Genomic DNA, 15,956 nt, shown 5'->3' with positions numbered 1-15,956 from the left:
GGTAGCTGATCGTTGTTGTTTTACAGCGCGTAACCGACGATTAGACCATGAAGGTTTTGTTGGAATATCAGGTATTGTGCGACGCTTCGCTGTAGATCGAAGATGGATAAGAAGCGGGCGCCGGTTAGTTGTAGTTGCTCTTTGGTATAGATTAAGGAAATTTGTTATGGATTATTGTATATACCTATTGTTGAATAAAGAGAACTGCAGCTGCTGGCAGAAGTATCAGTCAGTAGCCTGTCGTGGAGTGAGAAAACTCTAGTATTGTTGTTCTTCGTGAGAGGGTTCCCTTTTCTGGCCAACAGGTTATGTGCCCAGGAACGATTCCCGTTCTCCATCTTAGTGGGATGTCATGGCCGTCGACGTTATCGCAGTGGGATCATGGATCGGTCGCGTGGCGCAGTGGGATCAGCCACGTAAGTCTTGGGTAGCGCCGGACGGAATTCATCAGGAGATTGGAACGTTCGGTAGGATGCTGGCTGGTCAGCGTCCAGGAGGAGCGTCGGAACATTCAGGAGCTGGTCAACAGAGCGTGCTGTGCAAACGTCGGATAGAGGCCATTTGTACGGGCAACGGATTGGGCCAGGAGGAATTGTTCGGCGAGAAGGAGCTCTGGACGGGAGGCTCGGTGTTAGAAGGAGCCAGAAGAGTTGCGAGGCGTGCACACTAAGAAGGAGTGTTGGAATATCAGGTATTGTGCGACGCTTCGCTGTAGATCGAAGATGGATAAGAAGCGGGCGCCGGTTAGTTGTAGTTGCTCTTTGGTATAGATTAAGGAAATTTGTTATGGATTATTGTATATACCTATTGTTGAATAAAGAGAACTGCAGCTGCTGGCAGAAGTATCAGTCAGTAGCCTGCCGTGGAGTGAGAGGGAACTCTAGTTGTTATTCTTTGTGAGGGGGTTCCCTTCTCCGGTCAACAGGTTTTTGTGGAGACCTCTGAGCTGGAAAAACATGGAAGATTTTCCTCCTTTACTGCTGTGCCAGGCTCTCCAGAATGATATTGAAGATCTTCAAAGATGGCTCACGAAAAACGGAATGGAGCTCAATGCAAAAAACCATTCAGTCCAAATTCTCCAAATGGAAAGAGTTCAACGCTCTTTTCGCAGATACGCAGATATGCTTTACGACAGCTCCCGTGGAATGACTCTCTGAACCTTCCTGACTATGCTCAGTCGAATGAAATTGCAAAGAATGTTTATTTTTGACGCTCATACGCATTACGACAGCTCCCGTGGAATGACTCTCTGAACCTTCCTGACTATGCTCAGTCGAATGAAATTGCAAAGAATGTTCATTTTTGACCTTAACAATAACACCTCAGATAGCTCTTCACTTCTCCAAAACATAAAATTGTATGCACATACATGCCAGCTTCGCGACAACACTATTCTTTTCGTTCTGGAGTATGATTTGCTTGTAGATAGCAAGATTATTTTTTCAGGGACAATGACGACCGACGGTTGATTAAAGAGTACAGTAGTTTTAACGAAACGTTACACTTTGTCACCGTTTTGTCAACCTGTCACCTGAAAATAAGCTTGCTGTCGAGGGCCGAGGTCCATCCACTGTCGTGCCATGAAGGGTGATTTTACAGTCATCATGCGGAACATGTTTGGGGAATGATGACATGGGTCTTCGCCGCGTTGATACAATTTGAGTTTTTCACTAGCGCTATGTATCCTACCTTTGTAGACGAGAGAGATGTCATCTGCAAAAAGAGACAGAATGCCGCTTTTCTTAGCTTATATCATGTCGAAGGTAAACAGGTTAAAAAACCAGGGCCCGAGGTCGTGCGCATAGGAACGCCGACAGGTAGTTGTGGATGATTTGTACCAGGTAGCGTAATAGTTTGTACACCAGGCTTTCATGTCAAAAATTGTCGAACGCCTTCTCGACACCGAGTACGGTCATGGCGGAAGTTTTTGAGACAAACTTGTTCCGTCTGAGGACGTTGGTAACTTGGGTCAGTTAGTGTACGGTTGATCGACAGCGTCAGAAATCAAACTGTCCCTCAAGAAAGATGTTGCGATGTTCGGCAGGCTCAAGCTCAAGTAGACGGGGGTGAATTGCCTTTTCAAATAACTCGGATGACCTTGAGAGAAGGCTGATGGGACGAAAACTTTTGAGAAAGAAGGGATTCTTCCCATAGGCTTCCGGATGGACATGACGTTGGCGGACTTCCAGGACAATGTGAGGTAGCTGAGATGAAGGCACTGATTAGAGACCAGCAAGAGGTGCTCAAAAAGCGGAGCATTTATGCGTTTAAGTTCAAGATCCAGGATGCTGTCGAAGCCTACACCTTCACCAGCTGAGATGTCCAACTCGTCCGTGTAGCCTTGGGGAGTCAGACGAACGTTGTTCGCATACTCGTTAACGGCTGCCTAATGTGCCAAGCGATGTCTTGTTCAAGATTGTGTGAGCTAACGAAATGACGACCTATTCCGGCGACCTTATCTGCAGGAGTTATCACCCTTTTGGCCTGGATAATTTTTGTCAAGCGATTGCAACGTTGGTACTGCCTGCGAGTTACATTTCGTAGACGGATCGAATCTTTGGTGAGTGTATCAACTCAACAAACATTGGAAGATGATAGAGTTCTTATTCAATCAAAAGCAGCCTTCTTTAGGTAAGAAAAAACTAGCTTGTTCAGCATTATTTGTTGAGAATGGTTAGGGTGTTGCTTACCTGGCCAGGCGTGGAAAAGTGTTGTTTACGGGCCTGGAACAGCGTCTCTTGGATGGCGTGCAGGTGCTCATCGATTTCCTCCGGTGTTATTGGATGTCGCTGTCGCTGGTAATCCATGTTGTCGTCCATGCACCTTTGGAACCGACACCAGTCGACTCGATGATAGTTTCGCCGGGACTGCTGATGCCGATTTAGAGAAAAGCCCACTTCCGCAACCACCGGGTAGTGACCTGAATTGAGCATCTAGTAGACGACCGGCTACGAAATATGGTCGTTCATATTTGTTATGTACAGGTCGATTGTTGCTTGGACTCCTGACTGACTCAATCGATTGGGGGAATCCGGGCTCAGTATCGTGTAGTAGCATTCCGCCCTTGCGTTTCTCCAGATGGTGCCATTTAGATTGCCACGACTTTTGCCCCAGGATAGATGTTTGCCATTCAGGTCACCGGCAATGATGCACTGACCTTGCCTCCGCGTTAACTTAACGATGTCCCTTCGAAAAGCGACGAGCGCGATTGTGCCGACAGAAGTGATAACTTCGACACCGATAGCCTCGATGACGAAGAGCGGAGCAGATCCATCCGGTGGGACAGTTTTATTCCCAGTCAAGGTTGAAGCCTTCTTCCGGATTTCCAAAAACTCTGCCTGCTTCGGACAACCCTGCTATGGAAAATTATAGTTGGTGATGAAATGAAGTTATGCGCGTTTGATCGTTGACAGACACGCGGGGCTTCCTGGAGGTTGTCAGCAAATGTGGTCGGTTGTCCATAATAAATTGAACATTATTTTTTCGGCTTCCTATTTTAGACTTTTTGACTGAAATTCCAACTTCTTTATATAGAAGCTCAGAGTTACAAGATTATTTGATGAGGTTTTCTTCGATATATATCAATTTATTTTTTTCACTTTGTCTTCAGCTATGTACAGACTGATTAAAACTTACATATCTATTTGTCCTAATATCAAACATTTAAAAGAAACTCTACTCACATTAAAATCATAGCCTTCAACGCCGTTCAGAGGCGCAAAACATCTCTCAAGCGGGTTGTTTTGTCCGAAGGTTATACGATGGCGTGCTGTCCAAAACAGCAAACGCTGGCGGGAGCGGCGAGCGAGAACAAAGATATTCACCTGCTGTAGAAGATCGGGACAGCCTATTCGGTTGCTAATTGTGTCAAAGGCGAACATTGTTTGCAGAAATATGCGTCGTTTTCGTAGATACTCCAATCGTATAAGCTGGAGCCGGTTTTCGTACGGGGGCAACCTTATTGGATTGTTCCACGGTAGTCGTCGTAAAGCGAAACGGAGGAAGCAACGTTGAACTCTTCCAATTCTAGTGATGTGCGTTTCTTGGCATGGTGCTGTCCATAATTACACCAAGGTCTTTGATGGATGATACTCGTTCCAATGTTGCATCGTTTACAGCGTATTTAAATCTCAGCTGCCTCCTACTTCTGGTAAAGCTTATAACCTTGCACTTCATTGCATTCATTTCCATCCCGTTCGAAATACACCAATTAGCTATGACATCGATGTCTTGCTGTAGAGCAGCACAGTCACGGTAGATTTTCAAGTCGTCGGCGCACATTAGGTGATGACAGCGCAGACAGTAACTCAGGTCGTTGACAAACAGAATGAAAATCAGAGGCCCAAGGTGACTTCCTTGTGGAACACCGGAAGGAATGGCGAAGCGGTTTGACTCAGTGGACATTAGTTTCACGTAGGCAGAGCTTCCAAATAAATTTAGAGCAGAGCAACTAGTTGAGAAGCCATGCTGGAAACCCTAACCCTTCGAGCTTTCTTATTGTTAAAACGTGATGCACTTTTTCAAAAGTTTTGGAGAAATCCACCTATAGACACTGTCGACCTGGCAACGTTTGTCCAAGCAGCAGTTGAGCGTGCTAGTATACACCATTAAGTTAGATGTGGTCGAACGGTTTTTTACAAATTCGTGTTGATATTACGAAATTATAGGTCTCGCAACTGAGCACATCATATCGTGGATCAAAAAGCTCAAGCACCTTGGCAAGGCAACACAGAATGGGACGATAGTTCTCAACGTGACGAATGTTTCCGGCTTTGTGTATAGGAGTAACGGCTGCTAACTTCCACACATCCGGAAAAAATGATTCCGCCAGCGAGAGATTGTATAACAAGCATTCCGGAGCTCCGAGAGCATCTGCGCATCGTTGAATGAATACGGGAGGTAGTTTGTCCGATCCCGGACCTTTGGAAGCATCGACAGAGTTCAATGATCTGACAACGTCTGCTACGGTGAATGATGGGCATGGAAGGTTAATGTCGTAGGATGGAAGCATGTTTATTTGCTGATTTCGTGGAGAGTCAGTGTTGTAGACAGATTTGAAGAATTTTGCGAAGAGTTCGGCAGAGTCGGATTCGTATATGCTAGATTCGTCACCGAAAGACATATCCGGCGGCATATGTTGTTTGTTTTTTTTGCCTACTACGGATGTGATACCAAAAATAAGAAGGATCTGATTTAACCGCATCTTCAACACGAAAAATGTATTCACGGAAAGAGGAGGACAAACAATCGTCATATTCTGCTTCAAGTATTCAAAAAACTGTCTTGTTTTTATCAGAACGATGTCGAAGAAAAAGTCGGTGAGCTTTACGACGAACGTTACGCCAGTGTCGAATCTCGGCGTTCCACCATGGATAGTTGTACGAATTACGAGGACAGTTTCTTCGCAGTGGAGTGTAGAATAAACGGTTTGATTTTTCACCGTTTCCCTTTATTATACCCCTATACTGCCCAAAATCACATATTTGTCCCATGTGAATAGGAAAGCCAGCAAAGATGGGATTGATATGCGATCATAGGCAGTATAGGACAAAATAAGGGATGTATATTTGTTTCAACCTTATGCTGAAGCTACAATGAAAATATCCAACAATGTTATATCACGTGGGTCTCCCGTGACGACTTTACAGAAAATCAAATCGACCACATCTGCATCAGCCGAAAATGGAAACGGAGCCTTCTTGATGTACGGAATAAACGTAGTGCCGATATCGCGTCTGATCATCACCTCCTCATCGGCGAAATACGCCTGCGCATTGCGCGGATTCGTCGGCAGGAGGAAAGAGTTGGGCGACGATTCAACACACGCTGACTGGAAGATGCCACGGTGAAACGGTCCTTCGTTGAAGAACTGGAGACGCGTGCTGCAGATATTCCGGAAGGTGGCAGCGTGGAAGACCAATGGACCGCCATCATGAATGCCTTCATCACCACCAGCGAGAATAATCTAGGCGAACTACGCACCCAGAGAAAACAATGGATCACCTATGAGACCTGGAGAAAGATAGAGGAGCGAAGAGAAGCCAAAGCCGCGATAGAGCGATCGAAAACCAGAGGAGCCAAAGTCTTAGCCCGTCAACGATACGCGGCTCTTGAGAAGGAAGTAAAACGCTCATGTCGACGGGACAAGCGAGCGTGGGCAGACTCTTTGGCCGACGAAGGAGAGAGAGCCGCCGCAACCGGGGACATTCGCCTCCTCTACGATATCTCACGACGCTTAAGCGGGGCGAAGATGAATGCAACGATGCCTGTGAAAGACGCGAATGATCAGTTATTGACCGACCCAACTGACCAGCTGAAACGCTGGTTCGAGCACTTCGAACAACTTTTTCAAGTGCCAGCCAGGCCATCACCACCTCGGCATGATCTGCCTAGGATCCGACGTATAACACGCGTCAATACCGAAGCTCCATCACAGCTAGAGATTCAAACAGCCATCCAAAGCATGAAATCGAATAAAGCCCCAGGGGTCGACCGCATATCAGCCAAGATGCTCAAAGCTGACCCCATGACATCCGCTCAACTACTGCATCGTTTATTTCGTAATATCTGGGACACCGCAACTTTCCCGGTCGACTGGATGCAAGGTATCTTAGTGAAGGTGCCCAAAAAGGGCGACCTGACTGTATGCGATAACTGGCGAGACATTATGTTGCTGTGTACCGTTCTCAAAGTTCTATGCAAAATTATCCTAGTCCGGATTCAGGAGAAGATCGATGCAACTCTCCGGAGGCAGCAGGTCGGATTCCGTGCCGGAAGATCCTGTGTGGACCATATTGTCACGCTCCGCATCATTCTGGAGCAGGTCAACGAATTCCAAGAGTCCCTTTACTTGGTATTCATTGACTACGAAAAAGCTTTCGACCGTCTCAATCATGAGAATATGTGGGGCGCCCTGAGACGCAAGGGAGTTCCTGAGAAAATCATCGGCCTCATCGAGGCACAGTACGAGGCCTTCTCGTGTAGAGTGCTGCACAATGGGGTCTTGTCCGACCCTATCCGGGTCGTAGCTGGTGTGACGCAAGGATGTATTCTATCACCGTTACTGTTCCTCATCGTAATCGACGAGATTCTGGTAGATGCGATTGACCGTGAACCAAACGGGCTGTTATGGCAGCCTATAACCATGGAGCACCTAAATGACTTCGAATTGGCGGATGATGTTGCACTCCTCGCGCAACGGAGCTCTGATATGCAGAGTAAGCTCAACGACCTTGCCGAGCGCTCCTCTTCAGCAGGTTCAACAAGTCATCAACGTCAACAAAACCAAATCGTTGGTTGTAAACACGGTGACTCCTTCCAGTTTCACAGTAGCCGGGCAACCAGTGGAGAATGTTGAAAGCTTCCAATATCTTGGTAGCCAAATGGCGTCAGACGGCGGTACCAAGATCGACATAGGCGCACGGATCAAGAAAGCAAGGGCTGCCTTTGCGAGTTTAAGAAATATCTGGAAAAACAGGCAGATAAGTGAACGCACCAAAATACGAATTTTCAACTCTAACGTGAAATCTGTGCTGTTATACGCTAGCGAAACATGGTGTGTATCAGTGGGAGAACACTCAACGGCTGCAGGTGTTCATTAACAGATGCCTGCGGTATATAATTCGGGCATGGTGGCCTCACAACTGGATCTCAAACAACGAGCTCCATCGTCGTTGTCACCAGAGGCCGATAGCAACAGAAATTCGGGATCGGAAGTGGGGCTGGGTTGGTCACACTCTACGTAGGGGCGGAAACGAAATCTGTAAACAAGCATTAGACTGGAACCCAGCGGGACATCGCAGCAGAGGCAGACCCAGAAGCTCATGGCGGCGAAGCCTCAATAAAGAAATAAAAGAAGTCGACCGAAATCTAACCTGGCAACAGGTTAAAGCGATAGCCGGGCAACGCTCAGGATGGAGATCTTTCAAGTCGGCCCTTTGCACCACCGGAGGTGTACAGGATCCATAAGTAAGTAAGTTATATCAGTCAATTAAGTTCTTTAAGGATTTCTCAATAAATGAATACGTAACATTCAAGTGGCAAACCATGACTTATCGACAAAAAACTTATTATGGAGTCGAATGGTAAGCCACTTGTAGTGTGATATCGTTTTTGTTTTTGACATTGATATCCCTCTACTTCCACTACGTTATAACCTTATGCTACTCAAACGAAACAATGAACATCACAACAAGTTACTAATACTGATGGTAGTAATAAAATAATTTATATTGGAATGTCACTGTGAGGTCCAGATGATAAAGCCATTTTAGTCAAAGTAGAAACCGAACGGCGCGGGAAGCTTGCAGTATCGGTGTTCACATCAGAGAACAACTTTCGGAAGCTGTAAACGTACAAAACTGTTGAAGTTCAATGCTTTCGTTACTCAATATGCACATATCAAAAATGTATGTCTTCAATAAACTGGAATAAATAATTGAATCAATAATTCGATGGAATTCAGCAGAAAAAACGATGGTTGATAACAGCGAGAACATATGGTGTAAGAATCAAAGCAAAATGAGCTTAGAACCAAGATAATATGCGGATATATTAGTCAGTAGTTCCAGGACTACAACCATGTGCATAATGGAAACTAAACAAATAAGTTACAAATGATAAAAATTCCAGTTTAAAGAGCATGCTAGTTTATAGATCATACTTACAATTTACGGATGCCGCTTTCGGAGTGCTTCTTCCAGGGAGCGTCATCTGGTTCATATGGCAATGGACCCTGCACGGGTAGATCTTCGATTGAAGTGGAACTTACGTCGTTTTCGCTATCGACTACAGTTGGTTGTTTGCACGCAAGGAGTTCCTGCTCCAAGTCGTTGACCCTCAGCTTCAATTCGTTGCGCTCTGTCAAAACTTCCTTCAGCTCCACAGTTGAAAAGCGAGGTTTTTCATCTTCCTTGACCAAGTCTGTCAAGTCTTCATTTTCCTTCTCTGCTATCCCAAGCCGCTTGCGCAGCGTTGTTATTTCATGACTCTGATCCTGCAGCTTAGCCAGAAAATCGGCACGTTCCTCAAACAAATTAATAATCTGGTTTTGCGATAATTTTTGTCTCCTGCGACATTCTCCCAATGAATTTTTCAGTCTTTCAATCTGTGTAGACATGCTAGAAATTTCCGACTGTTTTTCATGAAATTCCCTTTCCTTAAGCTTTAATTCATCGCTTTGTTCATTGATTTTCGATTTCAGTTTAGATATAGTAGACGAATCACAAGTCGTGCAAAACATGTTGCCTGATTGACTATCAACGCTCGGCGTATCGCTTTGGTAACCTTTAGGAGACAATGTATCATTGCTTTGAGCTTTGATGAGTCGCCGATTTTCATTTTGCAAACGACTTATCAATTGCAGCAAATCCCGTGTTTCGATGCGCCATTGTTCTTCAATTGACTCCATTTCCTGATATAAAGATAGAAAATAGTGTTACTGAAAAAAATCTTCCAAAAATAGAAAATAAAACCAGCCCTAGCTGTTCGTTACGAGGTCTCAAATCAGGACTATAGAGTATGAATTGTAAAAGTACTTAAAGACCTCTGATCTGAGGGGTTGAGGACTTTCCAAGATAATTTGATCGCAGTTATTTTTCAGTTTATTACTTAAAGTACATTTATGGCTCTAGTTCTCATAACTGTCTCTAGGTTACCTAATAAGGGAAAGTGGGCAAGATCGCCAATGACAATTGTAGCATCATATGCACATTATTAAGACGAGGGAAGATGCACTATAGTGTCTGAACTGACTGAATAGTGTCTGAACTGAAAAACGATCTTTTTTTAGAAAGTGAGACGAACGATGTTGACATGTTTAAGGAAGCCATACAGAGATGCCTAAATGAACGCGCATTGCCGGATATATTGAAGTGGTAGAAAATGGTGCTGCTACCAAACCATCAGGTAGTTTATTTAGTGATATTGCACTTTATGCACAGTTTAAGAAATTTCCGACCCCGTACTGCTAACCGTTTTTAATTAAATTGGTTCTAGATTTTTTAAAAAGAGTTTAAAAATTTTCTTCGTTATGCTTCCCCGTGCAATTTTTTTCGAATTTCATCTCTATGCTTCTTCTTCTTCATGCAACGTTTGTTCGCCAATAGGCTGTCTGCCTGGAATTCGTAGTCAGGTAGCAGTATCATATCGATCGATCGTAATGTAAGTCGATGTAGAAGACGTCGATTAACGTCGACTATTGCAAGATAGTTTCAAAGAGATCACTGAACCAACTCGGGATAATGATCGACTACAAACTCATATTCAGCAACCACGAATAATACGTCCTGTAAACGCGCTTCTATACCCACCGTATTGCAAGACGCAGCATGCGCAATCGTAGACATTTTACCCATGGTCGTTAAGGATTATACAAAATACTACGACATATGGAGCGCCAGGAACACTAGTAGGACCTCGATGGCTGCATCTCTATTCAGATGACAACGAGATTGGGATAGCTTAACAAAGGACATGTAGACTCATCGTCTCATACCGAATGCCTTGTGCTATCGCCCTGCCATTGGTCCGGAAAGCCTTCGTCACGCTATCAACGATAATGGTCTACGACTTATGTGACCTTTGCTGCCGCTGCTAGAAGGATGGCAATCAGCAGCAACTATTTTGCACGTCAGAATATCCGCAAGCATCCAAGTAGCGACACTTGCTCACAGATCAGATCACGTGCTAATCGACGGACGGCATTTCTTGGATGCTATACATGTAAAGTCCTTCAGAGGCCCAAACATTGACTCGGATCACTACCTTGTAGTTGCAAAAATTATCCAACGTCACGAATTCACGAAATGAGGAGTGCCAGCGAGTAACGGACGAGAAAAATGCTGCGAGGAGTCGAATGCTAGTGGCTTATACCCGTAGCAAAAGAGAGCGGCCCCGTTCAGCAAGCGCAGAAGAGAAACGAATCCACCGCAGAAAGAAAAGATAGGACGAAGAGAATGCGATAATTGAAAGGCAAGAGAACATGATTACAAACGAAATACGGAGGTTTTAGGCAACTGCCAATTACAAGCGCCATAAGACTGCGGCATTGTTCGCCATGTGTAATGACCGAGAGAGAATTTGCTGACAGATAAGACCATGGTGGCAGCCAGGTGGAAGGAGCACTTCGAAGATTTGTAGAATGCTAAAAACGAAGGTGTATTAAGGAGCAGGATGGACACAGTCGGCGACTATCAAGCCGTGGAACCACATACGCTAGATGAGATTAAGAAGGTTCTTAATGAGCTGAAAACCAGTCAAGCTCCTGGGAAGGGTGATATCCCTGTCGATCTTCTTAAACCGAGAAGTGAGAAGCTGCATCAATTGATCCTCCACATTATTAAAAAAATGGGAACATGAAAAACTGAATACCGGCTGGTTGGGTGGCCTCGTTTGTTATAGAAAGGGCACAGTCTAGAGTGTGCGAATTACAGAGCGATCACCCTTCTGAACTCGGCGTACAAAATTACAATTTTTTTAACTCTACCTAAGAAAAAGTACATAGTTGCAGGAAGCAGGAAGCAGGAAGCAGGAGCGACGACCTCGATAACAGAAATTGGTATGAACTAGCCTTGCATAAGAGGTAAAATACCAAACAATAATACCAAAAACTTATATGCTTAGGTATTTCAATACCAAACGAATAATAATTGGTTACGCATTTGTTATTGAAATTCAATTTAATAGCTGAGTATGTTATGGCTCAAGTATTGTGCATATTAGTTTTTGGTATTATTCCTTTGGTATTTTACCTTTTATGCAGGGCTAGTTCATAACAGAGTATGGTATCAATAACAGAATTAGGTATTATTTAGCCAATTTATCCTGTTCGGGGATAGCGAGAGACCTATAGTGGTGTCGGTGCTGAGGTAGTACTTGTTGAAGATGTGTTTGAAGTTGATGAAGAATTTGTTTACCTTGGAACGCTTGTGACAACATGTAACAATGACGTTTCCCGTGAAGTGAAAAGACGTATTGAAATTCACTCTGTATTTACCAGGGGTGGCATTGCGCACCTCGACTCGAAACGAGCAAACCATGCAAACTGTCATACGAAAGAGCTGTCGGAAGGAGATGCGCAATGAGGCCCCAGTGGTCCTTTACGAACAAGAAGCGTGGACGTCAAAAGAGTCGAACCGGAGAGCCTGTAACTTTACACAAGACCGTCACTGTATCACGGGAGCATCAATGGACCTCACAGTCTCCATACAAAATAAAAGCATATACCTAATGCTTACCATGTTCAAATACACTACACTCAGAACAGCCCAACAGAACAGAACCTTGGACCGATTTCAATTGTTCGTCAATCTGATATCTTAAGAGAGATAGCCACTGAGTAGCTACAGTAGAGACGAGGGAGAGCACGGCTGACCGAAGTACCTACCAAATAGGAGATCTACAGCCATAATCAGTCACCAGGAACCCTGCATGGAAGAATTATGCTGTCGTAAAACATCATCTCTCCCTTTTTATTATCACCACCCGATCGTGGAGTAAGCCATTGCTATCCACATTGCCAGATATCGATAAAATTTGAAGAGATCTGTGGACAGTTATTCGTTAAGGTCACTCCTGACAGAATCCAAGTTTCAAAGTGCTCGCGTTTTCGGGGGCACACCACTCGATACGGAAGCAACGCACAACTGTCATTTTTATTTTTTCACGCATGCTGCGACGTAGCAAAGCTGAATCAACAAAAATTACAGTTGTCCGCCGCCTCCGTTGTAGAATAAAGATAATGTTACGAATAAAATAATGAAAATAAACTGATTTGTCGCTTAAGAATAATAAACATATTATTAGTAATAAATTAATTTATTACTAATAATATGTTTATTATTCTTAAGCGACAAATCAGTTTATTTTCATTATTTTATTCGTAACATTATCTTTATTCTACATCCGTATCGAGTGGTGTGCCCCCTCGACTTAGTCGAGTCAAGTACGAGACACTGAAGACGGCCTTACTGTTGAGGTCGAAATACGTATCTGTCAAGATACAATTAAGTGGTGGAATTCAATGGGATTGTATAAATTCGTCTTATGACAAGTGACAATTCGATTTTAATAACACATTTCAGAGATAGAAATGTGTAATATTGTATCTTTGATATGTATTTTTTCATTCTCCGCTGCAAAAATTGCTCGCTTCCAGCCCTGCATATTCGTATGATTTATCATTTATCTTAAGGAGTATTCTCGACGTGGGCGATCGCGCAATTACAGAAGCTAGACTCTATAACACACCCGATACCAGAACCTAGATTTAGTTAAACTACTGTATTAGCACTCCTACTCTGTCTTATATTCCGACCGTTTCTTTCAATATTAATGTATCTTCCTTGACCTAAAATATGGGGTAACCTGTAGGCTTCCGTTATGACAATAAATAAATTACAAAATGAACAACACTGTAGAAGGAATGAAAAAGCCGTTTTCAAGTCAGGTATTCAAACACAAACCAACCCATTGTTAAACTTATGAACTAGTTTAGCTTTTTTACTTCCTTTTACTGTGAGAGAAAGACATGACTCAAATGTTCCATCTTTTCTTTGTGATGCAGCTATTAATAAATTATTTTCGAAGTTTGGATTCAAAATCTTCCAAGTTCTTTATTACATAGCACCGTTAATTCATTCCAAATACTGAAAAGTATTCATGGCACTGCTTATGTGTTCCAGTTTTTACGTTACGTTACCTTCAATAGAAAGGTTGAATAAAAAAGAAAAATCTTGCTTCGAATAAACACAATTCGATTTTAATAACACATTTCAAAGATAGAAATGTGTAATATTGTATCTTTGATATGTATTTTTTCATTCTCCGCTGCAAAAATTGCTCGCTTCCAGCCCTGCATATTTGTATGATTTATCATTTATCTTAAGGAGTATTCTCGACGTGGGCGATGCTCAAACACCATAGAAATCACAATATCTCTAGAGAATAACAAGTTAAGTAAAGTAGGTATATAAATAGGACAACATCTGACTCATGGATTGCGTATCGACAAACTCACCTTATCGATTTTTTTCTTGAACTCAGCCTTCTCCTGTTTATCATTTTCAAGCTGACAAATTTTATCATTTAATTCCTGAACTAACGCACACTCCCCCTCTCGGCGGACCGCTAGTGTTTCTAGTAGTTCCAGTATGTTGATAACTTTGGGGATTAGGTCGGCCACCGAATTAGGTCCATTTTTGTCGATAATTTTCTCAAACTCTTTGCCGACATCCGATGCTAAATCGTACACGTCCACTACGGTTACTTCTTCAACGGAATTCATTATCCTCTCTAGGTACGATTACAGAGAGACATTTATCGTAATCGTTATGGTATAAAAACACTTTTTCTAGTCAAAATAATTAGAACTTTATCATAATTGAATTCGATGAAACAGCAAACGTCCAGCAAAAAAGCTGCTGCAAAAACTGCAACAAATAACGACACTAGACTAACAATAAATAATATATAGTGTATCAATTAATATTAAAATCGCAATAAATTATGTCATTACTTGCTTTACCTTTTTTACTTTCATTTATGTTTATTATGTAATACTTGTGTGTATTATTTATTCCTACTAAAACATTAGTTGCTTGCTCGGTGCTCGTACGCAAAAATCATACCTATTTAAATTGAAACATAATAAATAATATGTAGACGTTTTTACATGTTTCTCTAGATTTTGCAGTAAATTTTGTTTGACATTTCAAATAACATGTCATACTTAAACGCAAAATTAATTTTACACATTTTGAAAACAGAATTTACACTGTTAATCATATTTTGAATAGGTTTTTTGCCTTCTTCATACACTGAGACAAATTGGACATAGAGTTTCAATCAAACGTCTCATAGACGGGTGCGGGGGTATTAAAATAAATATTATTTATTTCAATCACGCTACGCATGTCATTTTAGTGCAGTTTTTTTTAGTACAGTCGCGATTCGCTGGTTGGGCCACGACCTCGGCCCAACTAACGAATTCGGTTTTTTAGTTGGGTCAACTGACCAGCGGAGGCCCAACTAAAAAGTGACCCAAGTATCGATCGCTAGTCAAGTATAGAAAACCGAAATGGAGGACTATAGAAGATGGATTTTTCTCACAATCCGTACGTTAAACCTAACTTCGCTAGTAGTGCGCTAGTCGCTAGTAGTGCGCAAGCTAGAAAAATCCAACTTCGCTAGTCCCGTATTCCGGTTTTCAACTAAATCGAGTATATCTATTAAGATCCCAACCAGCGAATCCCGACTGTATCGGACACTCATGGAATGGTTATTATTCAAGTAACAGTGCTACGCCTTACTGTTGAGGTCGAAATATGTATCTGCCAAAGGTACAATCAAGTGGTGGAATTAAATGGAATTGTACGAACTCGTCTTATGACAAGTAAACAAATTCCACTAAAAGCTCAACATAGTTTTTCTTATAGATAGTGGAATATGTAGATGAGCGAAGATAAATCCTCTGTCTCCAAACGAACTGTCAAACGTGTCTCCAAACGAGCATGACGTCACGATTTCAATGGAAACGTTAAGGGCTGTGACGTCATATGCGCGTGGGCACAGTCAAAAAAATCGACTCAGCCATGCTTTCGCTCATCTATAGATTCTACTATCTATAGAAAAGATATTTTCAAGGGGTAAACCACTCGGCACACTTCAAAAATGACTGATTGTGCCCAGTGTGCCGTATACTGTGCCGAAATGTGCCGAAACAAAAATTAAATTGTTTTGGCTGCACTGGTTTTTATGTTTATATGGCATCTCGGAAAAAAAAATATGTTGTTTGTTTATTGCGCTTTTTGCACTTTATAAGAGTTTAGCGAGATTTTTTTCACACTCATCTTTTTCTCACATTCAATACACTCAAACAAGTTTGATTTTCCGTGTATAATATTTGTGTGAGTGCTCAATCTGAAAACAAACAGACGTCAAATCATGGCGGGAATCGA

General features: G+C 42.6%; 1 protein-coding gene across 2 annotated transcripts; it reads right to left on the bottom strand.

Moving 5' to 3' along the window:
• Positions 1–8,109: 8,109 nt before the first annotated feature.
• On the bottom strand, positions 8,110–14,448 carry LOC134211639 (RILP-like protein homolog). 2 transcript variants are annotated; one of them, XM_062688719.1, is made up of 3 exons: positions 14,018–14,448; positions 8,667–9,412; positions 8,110–8,360 (listed from the first exon to the last, which is right to left on the bottom strand). In XM_062688719.1, exons 1-3 carry the CDS (start codon positions 14,282–14,284, stop codon positions 8,324–8,326), a joined length of 1,050 nt encoding a protein of 349 aa, XP_062544703.1. In that variant the 5' UTR covers positions 14,285–14,448; the 3' UTR covers positions 8,110–8,323. The 2 variants fall into 2 exon arrangements, with proteins under 2 accessions (XP_062544703.1, XP_062544702.1); XM_062688718.1 differs by having other exon boundaries at positions 8,110–8,344.
• Between the last annotated feature and the right edge of the window lie 1,508 nt (positions 14,449–15,956).

The sequence above is a fragment of the Armigeres subalbatus genome, chromosome 2 (assembly GCF_024139115.2).
Source record: "Armigeres subalbatus isolate Guangzhou_Male chromosome 2, GZ_Asu_2, whole genome shotgun sequence".
Taxonomy (NCBI): domain Eukaryota; kingdom Metazoa; phylum Arthropoda; class Insecta; order Diptera; family Culicidae; genus Armigeres; species Armigeres subalbatus.
The sequence above is the reverse complement of the archived record's forward strand: the minus strand, read 5'-3'. Positions and strand labels throughout refer to the sequence as shown.

Bases quoted from the DNA above. Each gene is read 5' to 3' on its own strand.
- LOC134211639 (XM_062688718.1), bottom strand. From the start codon at position 14,284: ATGAATTCCGTTGAAGAAGTAACCGTAGTGGACGTGTACGATTTAGCA. The intron at 9,413-14,017 runs GTGAGTTTGTCG...TCTTTATATCAG, and splicing joins TCAAGAAAAAAATCGATAAG to GAAATGGAGTCAATTGAAGA. The intron at 8,345-8,666 runs GTAAGTATGATC...GTACGTTTACAG, and splicing joins GAAAGCGGCATCCGTAAATT to CTTCCGAAAGTTGTTCTCTG.